At 42.2% G+C, this 14,800-nt stretch overlaps 1 protein-coding gene across 1 annotated transcript; it reads left to right on the forward strand.

The window, feature by feature from the left end:
- The first annotated feature begins 1,589 nt into the window (after positions 1 to 1,589).
- Positions 1,590 to 10,910, forward strand: PTGR3 (prostaglandin reductase 3). Its single transcript, XM_054986007.1, has 2 exons — positions 1,590 to 2,611; positions 9,110 to 10,910. The coding sequence occupies exons 1-2, from the start codon at positions 2,328 to 2,330 to the stop codon at positions 10,032 to 10,034; spliced, it is 1,209 nt and encodes a 402-aa protein (XP_054841982.1). The 5' UTR covers positions 1,590 to 2,327; the 3' UTR covers positions 10,035 to 10,910.
- Positions 10,911 to 14,800: the final 3,890 nt, after the last annotated feature.

Here is a 14,800-nt window from a genome sequence, read left to right on the forward strand (position 1 = left end):
CAAACACGTTTTTAACATGGATTATTTTTTTAAGTTGATCTTGAGCTGCAACAGAAAACAAACAAAAGCCCCCAAACCAGGCAACCCCCAGAGAGAGTGTGTGAAAGGTGGGGGTGGGGGAAGCAGAGGCATTCACAGAGTGGGAGAGATTAACATGAACTGTCCCCCCCCCCCCTTTAAACTCCTGGGAGAGAAAGAGATCCACTCTCCCTCTCTTCTCTTTTCACTGAAATATAGCACACATTCAGATCCCAGAGCTTTCAGACAGTCTCAACTGATAGACAGACACATCGAGCCGCTTTTCCTGCTTCAGATTTTTTTTACTCCTCCTCCTTCTTGCCAACGTCACCCTGACAATTACAAATAGGTCTCACACAAACCCGTACCTGTCAATCTTTTTAATTGCTTTGCTTAATTTTTTTTCTTTTCTTCTTTTTTATTTTGTTTTTCCAAGACTAAAAATCAGGACCAAAGTGTTAATAAAGATCTGAAAAGATTCTTCAGGGAAGGAATTTCGCACGGTGATTTGTTATGGTGAAACATAGTTGGCTTAAGAGTATAGCATAAAATGAATGTGCTGCGCAGTTGCAGTTCTAGGAAACTTGGCAAAGAAGAGTTGCTGCTTGTCCTAGGCAGACACCAAGAAAGCAGTGCCCCTTTACACTCAAAATGTAAGAATTTTACAAGGTTTCTTCATTTCTGGTTAAGGGACCAAACTTTCTGTTAAGGGTGTGTGGGTGTCGCATCATGCATATTTTTATTGAATTAGTTTTGCTCGGGTGATTGACATCCAGATCGGGAAAAGAATACATGGAGTTTATTCCTCTTTTTAAAAAGTTTTTAAAAGTTATATACCAACATTTTAAACAAATCACTTGAAACTTGGCAGTGTCTTGTAAAATAAGGGGTTTTTTTTCCAAATCTTTATTATGAATGTTGTGCAATTAAGAAATGAGGATTTTGACTTGAAATGGAAATGCTAGGCTTAATTACAAAGGAGATATAAATTATTTTAGAGTACTTTCACCCTTTTGTTTCCATTTCAACGCAGCGACACCAAGGGAAAAAAAAATTGTCAGAGCTTGGAAATTATTTTTGAGAAGTGTGTTGGATCCTCCCATATGCTGCCTTTGCGGAAGTAATTCTCAACATTGTAGAGACTGATTTAAAAACACTACACTACAGATAAGACGGAATGGATAGAAGATTTAAGCCAAAAAAATGTATAACAATATTATTTAATGACACGGTGCGGGAGGGTGTCTGGGCTTACCAGTCCATTTTGTTATATTGGGTCATAAAGCCTATGAGGCTGCAAAGCGCTTTTCGTGTGTACCTGCAGACCAGAAGGACACGCGTCGTATTTTTTTCAGCCTTTATATGGGGCTCACGCGGACACGCGCATCCAGCTCCTTAAAGATGCTTTAAATCCTTTCGCGAGCCGCTGCTGTTTTTATCCCTTCCCAAAGGCAAGCGCTGTTTCCACTAGCGCTTGCTAGCGGCTCTGGGTTGATTTGTACCACCTTACGAGGAAGTGAACGTTTCGCACGGAAGGGGAGGGGCCTCCGCCAGCAGCCGGCGGTTCCCGGAGGCTCCTAATAACAACATTACCCGATTAGCTGCAACTTCTCTCCGCCAGCCTAACCCTTTATTGATCTAATAAGGCGTTCGAGATTTCTTTTTATAGATACCTATTTAAGCAGGATCGGCTCAGTCTTTTGATAAATTGGAAGAACCGGAGGTGGCTGTAGATCCGGCGCTTTCTCCTAGGCTTATAACGTCTCCTGAGCGTGCAGAGCCCACCCCTCTCCCCGCACACAAAATATCATAGCATTTTTCCATTAAAAAAATTTTTTTTTGTGAGTGAAAGCAATCCCGGGATGCCGTAATCCTCGGCAGAGGCTTGCACGCCTGGGTGTGGGTCCGTGTCTTTCGTTTGGTTGCAGGCTACACACCACTACCCCCCCCCCCCCGTTTTTGTTCTGCAATTTGGCAGGGCTGGCTGAGGTTTCGAAACTGGGGACTTTGTCCCTGTTTTAACCTAGTGACTGTAACAGAAGATCAGCTGCAGGGAGATTTTCCCCCACCTTTTTCCTGCCGCCGCAGCTGCTGCGGCTGATCTGGTGCTTCCGTGTGGTGGAGGGGCTGGAAAGGAAGGACTCGAGGCAGGCTACCGCTTGCTTCCTTAGACTTTATTTACATACACAAATCGCTGTGTGTGGAGACTTGCCTCCAGCAGTCTAAGCGCGAGTCTTCAACGAACCTGGTGCCGAAGTAGGGCAGTCGGGCAAGGCAAAGCAAGGCACGGAGAGCATGCGGGCTTGGGAATGAGTTGGAGCGCCCTGAGCTGCGCGCGGCCGAGGTCCTGGGGAGCCCGCCTGGCTCCTCTGGCGAGCCCCGTCCGGTCTTGCTTGGGTGGTGTTCGGCCCCGGCCCATCGTGGACATGTCCTACTCCCGCCACTTTCTGGATTTCCAGGGCTCGTCCATCCCCACCTGCATGAAGAAGCTGGTAGTGACGAAACTGAGCGCAAACTTCCGAGAAGCTGTTGCCTTGCGCCATGATGTGCCCGTGCCACTCCCGGGAGATGGCGACTTGCTGGTCAGAAACAGGTAAGATCTCCCCCCTGCCCTACTTCCAACTCCTCGTCCCTGTTCGCCATTGGGGAGGAGGGGATGAGATCCCTTTGTCCTGTTCCAGTGATCAGCCCCCCTAACCTCCCACCCTTTGGCCTCCTGGCTCTTGGACACAAGGCTCATTCACTCTCCGCGATCCGACCAAGTCGTACCAGCTGCCATCTGGCGACTGTTGATTTAATTTTATTGTTGCCGGTGATTTACTCCGTGCCCCCGCACGCACTCCTCTATGCAACTTCCCGAGCGGGGGAGCCCTGTTAGTCTGGCTCAGCAAAGCCCAGGAAGAGTCTGGTGAGGAGGTTTCTACTTGCTGAGGTAGGAAGCGTGTTCTGCCTCCCCCCACACATACACACACTTGTTAGTCTGTTTTTCGGGAGGGGGGAGTAAGAGGGAGAGTTTTCGCAGCTCTGCTCTTCTTTCCCAGATGGATTTGTGGCGGGTTTATATGACCGTTGTGTGTGACATGAGAGTTCGGGAAGGACTTCAGGACCAGGAAATGGTTTCCAGGCTCCTCCCTGGTTTCTGCCTGCCTGTGTTTATAACGTGCACCCACAACCGTCAGTGTGTGTTTATATGCCAGCACCTGCCTGGGCTTTCTCCGTGCAGATCCAGGATGGCTGTTTTTGCTATACAATAAAAGTGACTGTTCTGTGTAGCTCTCCAAGTGTGGTTTAGTGCAGAGCCGTTGGCATGTTGTGGGAGAGGTTATTTATAGGCACTTGGGCGTGCGTGTGCGCGCTCACGCATGTAACACACTCCAGACATTGTTTAGAGCAAGTTATGTATACAACTGTGCCTGTTACCCCCTCCCTCCTGGCTCTCCACGTCACTAACCTTAAGCAAGCAGTGAATCAACAGGAAAGCAGAGGACCTCAAATGGTATGTGACTGCCACCCACCTTCCCTGTCACTCTTCACTGTCTCGACCCCGCCGCTCTCTTCCTCCTTCCACAACAAAAGCGAAGCAACAAGGACAGGCGGCGGGGGAGGGGGGGAGATGTCACACTCCTATCCAAGGCTTTTGCAGCTCCAGCCTAGCCATGTTTACTTGGAAGTAAATGCCGCTGAGTTTAGTGAGACTTACTTCCAAGTAAGTATGTTTTCAGGATCTGAGCTCTTGAGAAGTTTATTGCCATTGTTGGACGGAGTTGGGGCGTGCAGTGCGAATAGGTGGGCTGTTTTTGCGGTCATGCACGGAGCAGAGACGTGACATTTTGCTTAGCATAATATGTTGGGGGGGGGTGCGAACTAGCTTGTACCGGCCGTTCAGACTTTCTTTCGTGAGTTCTTGATATACTGGAAGATAGTTAGAACCAAGTGTGCCTTTCTCCAAAAGATTTCGTACTGTTTGTTTTTATGGGGCCTCTCTTCTTACATGGTATCAGTTTGTAAAATCAAAGTGGAGCTTTGTCGAATGCATGCTTATGTGCATTTAATCCGCGGGGGAGATTGCAAGTCTTAAACCTTAGGAGACTGATTATGTATAGGGAAGTCTGATAGACCTTTTTAATATTAAGAATCTTGCCCAATATAAAATTTCAATATCTAGAAGTGGCTTCTTGGCACTAATCCAGAGTAAATTGTGTTTAAATAAATGTTGCTTCACTGAAGCCAGTAGTGCTACGCTGGATTAAGTGTAGATGCGGAGGATTAAGCGGGCTGTGGGCTGCATTTGCGATCGGCGCGCGCACTCACGCGCACAAATCGCTTCTAAGGAAGACAGCACATATCATAGCAGGATTGGAACCTGAGAAGTGTGTGCGTGTTTTACCCGTGTTACAGAGAGATGTACCCTCCCTGGTGTCAGGTTTGAATTGCTGCTGTCATCCGAACATAGTATTTTAGAGAGCAGAATATCAAAAAAAATAAAAGTCCCTGAAAACAACATCCCATTCAGGCTACAGGTAACATTCCTTGTAATCATTAGATGAGGTGGGGAGAAAGAATGGAGTGGTGTAAACTGCTATATGAAAATGTACCCTGACTTTCTTGCTGCCTCTTTGGGTATGGAAATGTTGCAGTTATGTTCTTGTTTTCAAATCCCCTCCCCGAACGCTTTCTCCCTCCTCTCTCACCCTACCCCAATGAAATTTGAAAATTTATGCATGCAATTTATTTTTTTTTCTGTGTAATGCTTCTCATTCTCCTCTTGATATTGGGTGGGCTCTCAGAGGACTCGGAGGACGTGTTCCTGGACACTCTGAAATGGGGCTGGTAGCTCACATCCAAGCAGACAGACAAGAGAGCCCTGCCTTCCTTACTGGGTTTTAACACGTTTGAGTTGGCAAGGGTGCTTGTGAAAACTCACAGGATTGGCATTCGCAACTTTTATGTCATGTGGATTTGCCCAAGATGTTCTTCTGTGTTTTTGGCAGAAACACACAGAGTGCAAAACAAAGCAAATTAAGAATAAACCTTTCCATGGTTTTTCCTCTTACCTTTTGCAAGCTTGCTTAGAACTCTTCCCCCTCCTCTGCACCTTATTCTGGAAAAGCAAATCCTCACCCTCACAGAACAAGGACTGCATAGTCAATCATAGGCTGCAATCCTAAAGACACTTTTCTGGAAATAAGCCCAATTGATAATATGGGATATGCTTCTAAGTAGAACTGCTTAGGATTGCTTTGAGAGAGGTGGGGGGAAAGAAAGAAAGAAAGAAAGAAAGAAAGAAAGAAAGAAAGAAAGAAAGAAAGAAAGAAAGAAAGACTGCAGCAACTTGGGAATGTGATTATTTTTAGCCCCACCAGTCCAGTGAAGAGAACAAATGGCATAATCGGGAAGATTCCCCATTAACCCAATCAAACACACTTATACATGGTTCTTTGTAATTTTTAAGTTTGTATATCATATGACAACATACAGGGTTCTTTCTAGAGACTGCCCCCCTCCCTTCTCTTTTTGTTGTTCCAGCATTTTCTGAACAGGGGAAAAAATTAATTCAGTTTAGTCTTCAGTCAGAGAAAAATGTGTAGGAACTGGAAATCAATTTCAAACAATAAACTTCTAACATTTTGTGGGAACTATGTTTGTACAGCAAAAATGGAGAGCGGGCCAGGAATCTTTTAAAATACACAGGAAGCCATTAATATTCCCACCTACCCTGAAAATGGTTTTCTAGGTATATAAGCAAACATATGATGACCCAGGGGAGGTATCTTTGGGTGATGCATTAGTTTAGAATATTTTTATATAGTGACTGGTCATTTGGATTCCAGAAAGTTTTCCATTTAAGTCGAACATCATAAAGAAAATTGGGTATTAAAATGGGAAGGAAGAAATTGAAGAGGAGGAGGCTGGTCCTTGGATTAGAAATTCTCAAAGTGTGAATGAGTGGAAAAGCCCTAAGAGATCATCTACTGATTGTTTGTGCTAGGAACTCCCTCCCCTCTTTCTCTGCTCCTGTATTTGGTGACTTTGTTTTGTCTGCTTGTCCAAGACTCTTGCCCTGCTCGAGTCTTTTAGTCTCCAGCATTCTGTACATTGCTTTTAATAAGAAAGGCAGCCCCCTCCCCCCTTTAGTACACTTATTTTTTTCCACCCTCCAACCTTGGGTAAGGTTGGTGAGATTCAGTCTGCAGTTAGGTTGGGGAACGACCCGCCTGGAATCTGGTTCTTTTGCTCCAATGCCTCGCATTTTGGAACTGTCCTTAGAGGCTCGGGCGCCTGTTTGGTTAAATGCAAACCACCGCGTTGGGGGAGGGGAAAGAAAGGGGCATAATGAAGGTCATGTCGTTAATTTCAAGGAGAACAATGACTGCAGAGAGCCAACTCTCCTTCTACCCACAAGTTCGCTGGCTGATCTTGAACTTGCATCTTACTTTTAAAACCGAAGACGCTAGAAATCTCCGGATAATTCTACGCACGTCTCTCTCAGACCAGTAAGAGGGAATAAACACTTGGCAGAAATATTTCATCAAACTTTTTACAGTACTTTCTGTGTTGTCTGCGATCACGTAAGGAAGGCGGCTTTTAAAAATAAAAATCCAGTTTTCCTAGAATGGACTGAACAAGAAATGGGCGCCTTGGCAGCAGTTAGGGATTATGTTGGGTTAGGCACAAGGCGTCCGCTATACAACTCGCAGAGGGCAGAGGAGACGTATTTCCAATGGGGGCTTCTGGAGGCGAGATTTCTCCCCAGCTTTGACCAGGGAGCCAGACCCCTAGTCGTCTCCCCCTTTTGCCGCCTTCCTGAGGCGTGTGGCCCTGCTTTGGAAAGCGCTCTTTCCACACTTTCCTGCGAGACTTCGCCTGCGCCTGGGAAGGCGTCTGCGAGCGAGCTGGCTAGCTTCGCAGGGGAGGGCTCACTGGAAGTGGCCAAGGGCAGGGGAGAGGCGGAGGTGCCTGGAAAGGGAGCTCCCGGCGGCCTAGCGTCCGACCTCCCAGCACTGAGCCCTCGGTCGGTGCCAGTTTTGGCCTGTTCACGCACCCTTCCCGAATGGTGGGGGTGGTAATCAAGCACTTCTGAGGCGATGCTTCCCTTGCTTTCCTGCTTGCAACCTCCCTGCCCTTAACAAATGATTGCAGTCCATCTCGGGGGCTGAGGGGAGAAAAGAGGCCCTTTCACTTATTATTGCTGCCAGGCTGCGGGCGAGTTCGCCAGCCCCTTTGGCTAGCTGTAGCAGAACCACGCTTCGTCCTCCGTTGCCCCGACTTGCCAGGCTGACGTTCTTACTCGGCCTGCCCCGGTAGTGGTTTGGAGGACATCGTTTAAACCAGAGAGGGCTGTAGGCAAGGGCTGTGTGGACAGGCAGCGGCGCTTCAAGCTGAACGTAGCCCAGTCCTAGGCCATGCTCTGAGGCTGGGGTGCTGTTGGAATGTGCCAAGGGCCCGCCCTCACCCCGATTTAGTCCTAGAACTCGGTCTCTAGCCCATGGAATTCCCCATAGTGGCTTCGGATCGGGTTCGGAGCCTGCATAACAATTACATGGCCCGGCGGGGGGGGGGGGCGGTCTTTAAACAGAAGCGAAGCGCTGGAGGACGAATCGCCTCGATTCCCTGGCAGAGTAACTTGGGGCAGACGGGGGTGGGGGGAGGGACGGAGCCCCACAGGCGAGGCAAGCCAGCTGCGTGGGGATAAAGTGGCAAGCAGTGGGAAGGAAGGAATGAGGCCACGTCCCGGCCAGCCTGCCTAGCTGGTTAGCAAGTGGCAACCTCTCTGCGAGAAGTTACGTTGCAGGCAGGGGGAAGCGGGAGTTTGGCGCACTGTAGTAAGTGCCTTGGCGCGCTCTGATCTTTTCTCTCTCGCGTCCTCAAGGAAACATCACATCGCTTTGCCCTGGAAGCCGCTGACCTCCCCGCACAAGACAAGCCTTATGTAAATTAAAACAGGAAAGTTTTTTTTAAGGGCTTTACATAGGATGGAGCTATTCTTTGTTACAGAAGTAGACTGGATTGTGTGAAAAATCAAGGGGACCAACAATTTTCACGTTTCTCTCACTACATACGTATATTTCTGAATATCTGCCTATATCATATACCTGTTTTTCTCATGGAATTCCCTTAGAATTAAAAATGACAAATGCAATTCTCTCAATTTGTTATTTCCATATGCGTAAGCTATTTCACATTACCATAAATCCACAAGGCTCTTCAGTTTAGGCATTCAAATATGTTTTTCACATATTTTCACACTTTTCCACCTAATTAAATTTGATGATTTTTGTTTATTTTTGGATATGGTAGAGTAACTGCCATTCTGGCATTTTTGAGAGAATGATTATACAGTGGGGGGGTTTTCCTTCATTTTCTACAGAAAAATTGACTATAAACATCCCCTTGCAGGTAACTTGCATTTCAGTGCCATAAGCTACTTTATTAAGTTCCAAGCTCCTTTCTAATACTTAGGGTTACCTGTTAGAGTTCAATGGCAGTCAATACAGTTCCATAATTTTAGTCCTTCTATTCAAGGTTATTTTAAGGTATTGTGAGTGATTTGTGCACAGCAAAATATTTTAATAATGTGCAAATTAGCTGCATCAAAAGGCAAATTTGTTACAGTCACTCCATCCATTTTCTTTAAACTTGCCCGCAGTCACACTTATGACCATCGACCTTGGAGAGGACATTGATATTTCATGTTATCATTAGTCACTAAAAGTGTTGCTATAATCCGAAAAGTTAATTTCTTGCCACAGTCAACAAAATATGCAATCATATTTTATTATATGTTATTCCAGTTTTATTCCCAAGCTTATGCAAAACAATTTCTTTGTTCTTATTTTGGTTAAACAGACAAGAGTGCCTTACGTTTTAATTTTAAGAAATGTGTCAAATGCTGTACTGGTAAAACTGTGATTTGATTAAAATAATTTCTCTCCCGCGTGTGTGTAGAACAGTATGTTTTTTCCTGCTTGATTTATTTGAATATGCATCCCTGAAATCCCTTTATCTTGTGGATTTAACTGAAAGGCTTTTCTTATGACAAATAAAAGACTTGTCAAAGTCAATATCTTAATACTTTTTTGTTTCTTTCTAGATTTGTTGGTGTTAATGCGTCTGATATTAACTACTCAGCTGGCCGGTATGACCCAACAGTTAAGCCCCCATTTGATACAGGTTTTGAAGGAATTGGAGAAATTGTGGCTTTGGGTCTGAGTGCAAGTGCTAAGTACACAGTGGGCCAAGCAGTGGCTTACATGAGGTATGGGGCTTTTGCTGAATACATCATTGTGCCTTCTAAAGAAGCTATTCCAGTGCCTTCTGTGAAACCTGAGTTTCTTACACTACTGGTAAGTGGAACTACTGCATATATCAGTCTGAAGGAGCTTGGAAAATTGTCTGAAGGGAAGACTGTTCTGGTGACAGCAGCAGCAGGAGGGACTGGTCAGTTTGCTGTGCAACTTTCAAAGAAGGCAAAATGCAATGTCATAGGAACATGCTCCAGTGATGAGAAATCTGATTTTCTGAAATCCATTGGCTGTGACCATCCAATCAACTACAAAACTGAAAATGTTGCTGATGTCCTTAAGAAGGTCTACCCAAAAGGTGTGGATGTAGTGTATGAATCTGTTGGTGGAAAAATGTTTGATTTGGCTGTCAACTCCTTGGCTATCAAAGGGCGTCTAATAGTTATTGGGTTTATCTCTGGCTACCAAACACGGACTGGCCTTCAGCCAGGATATGTAGAGATGTTGCCAGCAAAGCTGCTAAGAAAATCTGCCAGCATCCAGGGTTTCTTCTTGAACCATTACTTTTCTGAATACAAAATGGCTATGAAACACTTGCTTGAAATGTGTGAAAACAGAGAACTGGTTTGTGAGGTGGACTTTGGAGATATGTCTCCAGAGGGCAAGTTCACTGGTTTAGAGTCTGTATTCCGTGCTATAGATTATATGTACATGGGAAAAAACATTGGAAAAATTGTAGTTGAATTACCTCATCCTGTCAACAGTAAGCTGTAAAAACAGAACAATGATATAAATCAAAAAACAGAAAAGTGGCACTTTATGCTTCACAATAACTAAAACAGTTTTTTAAAAAAAAAATTAAGTTCGAAATGGGCAACATATGAAAAGAGCATTTAGGTGTTAATAAAATTTTGATTTGTTTCATTTAGAGCTTTTGTATTATTTAAAAATGCAACTTGTCATTGGCATTGCATTAAACAGCTCTAAATTTTGTGCCTGGAAATTTAGAACAAAGTTCTGCTTAGCCTTCTGGCCAATTATAAACATTAATCTTGTAACTTTCTTCTGATTTGATAACAATTTAGATTGTAAACTTTTTCAAACTATTACACCTTAGATGAAAGTATATTATATGAAATAGATTCTATTTTGGATTCTTCATATAAAACAGTGGCTATAATCCGGCAGGAAGTTCTTGAAATGATGGAAGCCCTACAAGAATGTTTTGCGGTGGGGCCTACATAAAAGAACAGTCTAGTTGATTGTGCCAATTTTTGAAAAGTGAAGTATTATGATCCCTTTAGTCATGAGTATTCCAAATCAGTGGCTTCATTTTCTGTGCTAGGCAAGGCACATTTCTAGTTCAGCTAGAAAAATCTGTCTTTCTAGATAAATGTACTGGTTGAAAAAGCAAATTAAAAAAACTCCCCCAAAGTTTGCTGCTGTTCATCAAGCCTGCCAAGTAAAAAAATCTTTATTTCTGTTTTTACATATACTTCCCGTAACATTACTTTTTCAGCCATCTGTTTGCTGCATTGCCCCGTTAAATGGATCACCTTTGCTATAATGTTAAGTTCTGCTTATTCTGTTTATTCTTGTTATATTAAGATCATCTAGGAACAAAAGAATTAATAAAACCACCAAAATATCTCCCACAGTTTGTTTCATTTATTTTTCATTCTTATCCAGTATTCTTGGGTCTTCTTTTATTGTTAGAATATCTTACTGTGCTTAATCATAGTCTGAAAATATTTCCATTGGAGACAGACTGACATGTTATAGACTCGTTTGAAAATAGAAATGTGATTTGTACATTTCAGGAAATAACACATATTATGGATATATTAACAGGTAAAACTGGATCCTCAAAAGATTATCATAGAACCAAATTATATATGGAGATAATCACCCTCAACAGCAATCCTAAGCAGTCTACTCAGAATTCTACTTAGAGCTACTCAGTGGGGCTTACTTCCAGGAAGGTGTTCTTAGGATTGTAGCTGTGTAGCAACTAAAGCAGTGGCAGGATTTAACTGCACCTGTGCAATCTCTGTTCCTGTTATGCAGCATCCCCGTTTTAGATACAATCCTGTTGCACTGAACAAAGTGTGTGAGAATTTTCCTTCTAAAAGAATTGTCTCATACTGTGTCCTAGTGTCAGAGATCCTCAGATCACATCACATTCCAAATTCAGTGGTAAGAGAGAGTAAGGGTAGTTGGTTGCATTGGATAGGTTAAAATAGCACCAACGAAAGCAGGAAAAGGGTATGCAGTAAGATACTGTCTCTGTAAGATCAAATACTTTACACATATATTCCTAATTCTGCAAAAATGTGTGTTAATATTTTACATTGTGGTTCAGCTTTCAATTTCTTATTTTCTGTTGTGTTCCTATTGTGATTTATTAACTGGCTTCTCTCATGCTATTAAAAAAAACTCATATAGCAAATAATTTCCATCTCCTTCAACTACCTTTCTTAGTTGGTTTCATATTGCCCATGGAGAGATTTATTTATTTACCTACTTTAGGAAAGAGTGGTATTAATTTAAAATGCTGCCTAGCATACTTCGGTGGAAAATGTATAAGAGTCTGTGATGTTCCCAAACAAGCCCCTCACGGAAGTTGCACAATGGGATAAACTTGCCATTGATACACCCTAAGAAATAGCATCCATGTCCTTCATCTATTGTTTTTTTCCCCCAGCCACTTTGGCAATCGGTATTATTCTTTAGGGACATCCTAATTTTTATTAATTTGAATACATTCTCTTTATAATTCATAAGCATGGTTCTTTTATTCTCGCTACATTACAGCTCAATACATTTCCACATTGTAAAATTTAACTTGAGCAACACTGAGTTCAAAGGGACACAGACTGGAATCAGTGAGCTTAGATTGGAGTAACTCTTCTTAGGATTTCACTGCTAAAGGGCTTAAATTCAAGTATTTTGGTTTATCTGGATTTTGGATTGTTCTGGTGGAAAATTTGCTTGGTGTAACCTTACCTACATCCTGGACGCTATTAGCAGTTGTTCACCCTATGGAAACATTCTCATTGTGATGAAGTATTTGGCTTCCCTTTGGTGATGAAAAAAGTGGAAGCAGCTATATGTTCCTCAGTGAAGCACAAGAATTGTGAAAATAATTCTGCTTTAGACGTAAGAGCCAATTTTAGAAGTACTCTTCAGCATGTAAAGAGGTTGCCTGATAGCCATTATTTTCAGATGGAACTTAAAGCTCACAACTGAGCTCTGTTGTTTTGATGGACTTATTTTAAGGATCTGAAAATATCAGCCTCCCATTCTTACACACTTTCATAGATAAATGTCCCATTGGTTTTAAAGGGATTTGCTTCCAAATAGCCAAGTCTAGAATTACAACATTAGGTTACAGTCTTTCCTGGTTGTGCATGCGTAACTCTTCTTGATTTTTAGATCTGCGATTGCAGTCTGGAACTTCTTTAACTGTAATTCCACCTGAACAAAGGCAGCTGAAACAGATCTCAACTATAAGTAAAGGATGGGCCACAGTCACTGGCTCTGAGTAAGTCAAAGCAGAAGAGGCACGATCCCTTAACATACAACATAATTAAGAATCTATACTGTGGCTTGACACTGAGGATGGATAATAATATTTGCTGTGTATAATATTCATTATGGTGAATGCCATAATAAGTGAAGCAGAGATGCATGCTTTTAAGTACACAGCAGAGAGATGTGCCTAGGAGTTCTGATTATTAAGACTTCCTTGTTCATGTTGACTCCATTCATCTGTGCTTCACATGTTGTGATATTTAGTGCTATAAGAGGAGCAAATGTACTTGCTAAGAAGAGTAAACGGGGCTTGATATTATCACATTGCAATTAGTGAGACATAAGTACTTAATTGCACATTGCATATGTTGGATTGTGTTTATACTTACTGAAATTTCTTTCTTTTTAGATCTGAAATGCACTGTCCAAGATTACTTAGTCACAGAATATTAGTACACCTATTCTTCCCATTGTAGCTGTATCCCCATGTTACACTAAATAGGATTTTAACCTCTGCATCGTTATTTTTCTATGACTCAGTTCAAGTTTAATGAGGTTGTTCTTGTTATTATGGTTCGAAGGTTAAAGAATAAAATTTACTATTGGTTCTTTTATGTTATGTTAGCATATATTTCTTAAAAATACAAATGAGTGTATTGTGCCTGAATTGGTTGATTATTCACAGATTTGTGAAAAATAGTTGCACACATACATACTAATTTTTTCCCTTTATTGCAAACTGGCCACAGTGCAAAATATGCTCTCTGAATAAGTGAATGGTGATAAATGTAAGCCGCACTGGAAGCACAGAAAGAGGCTTTTGATGTGGATGGTGGGCAGAGTGGACAGAATGAATATTCAGGGTACAAGAAATGTACCCTTGAGGGTACAAGAAATGTACCAAGATTCTGCAAGGGATTAACAATAATACTTAGGCTAGGCAGCCTATACAGGAGTGGGAAATATTTCTGTTTTCAAGGAAGAGTTGCCAATTTTCTTTTCAACTGCATCCAACTGCCTTGAATCCTACTTTAGAGGGTCACCTGACATTCTGGAGCAGCTTTTCAAAGGCACAATGGGCTGTAATTGGAAATAGCCCAGGAAACCACCTTTGCATGCACAGAATTTTGGACCCCAGCTTTCCAAAGCTTTCCCAAAGGATGTTGTTTCATATTGGGTGCTTACATGATTATAGATATTTGTCTCAGAAATACTCTACTACACATGTTGATGATGGAAATTTCAATGAGAACAAATTCTTAAGATGCAGCATTTTTCTATAATGTCAATTTATTCTTTTAGTGAAAGTGGTTACTTATGGAAAAACATGGATGAAAGGTTTGTAGAAGTAATATACGAAGTTTTGTTTTGTTTTACATATAGCCAAATGTAGACTTCTCCATGAAAAAGATGTCACAAACAGCAGGACATCTAATTTATTTTTTCTTCTTTTAGATCCATACATTGTCCAATATACATAGCGGCATGCAATCTAAGACATGTTTTTTTCCAGTTAGATTTCTTCTGGCCTGTTAGGCTAAAACAATTTAATATCTTTAAAAAATAAGTTATTTTTTTTTTAGAGAGAGGGGAATCCAGTTGCCAAATATAATCATGCTGTATAAATACAGGTAACTGCAGTTGATCAGGAGAAAGTTTGCAGCAGCATTCTGCATTCTGAAATGTCTGCTTATTCATTGGCTTTTCCTTCAGTCTGAGCTAAAAAAGAAACTCCACTGCTGAATAGCTGTTAGTATCTATTTTACAAGATTTACTCATTTTCAGGTGCCTAATATAGCTGCTAGCATGCATGCACAACAATACAATTTATATGGTAAATGGAACCAAATAATGGCTTCGCTGAATGTTATGGCTGCACTGAAGGGAAATGTCACGGTAAATAGCTGCCAAATTATGGATCATGCCGAAGTGTCACAACTGCACTAAAGACAAATAGCACTAGAGGCTATTGCCACTGTGACGCTTTTGAGTTATGAAGAAGAGGC

The sequence above is a fragment of the Eublepharis macularius genome, chromosome 7 (assembly GCF_028583425.1).
Source record: "Eublepharis macularius isolate TG4126 chromosome 7, MPM_Emac_v1.0, whole genome shotgun sequence".
Lineage (NCBI taxonomy): Eukaryota > Metazoa > Chordata > Lepidosauria > Squamata > Eublepharidae > Eublepharis > Eublepharis macularius.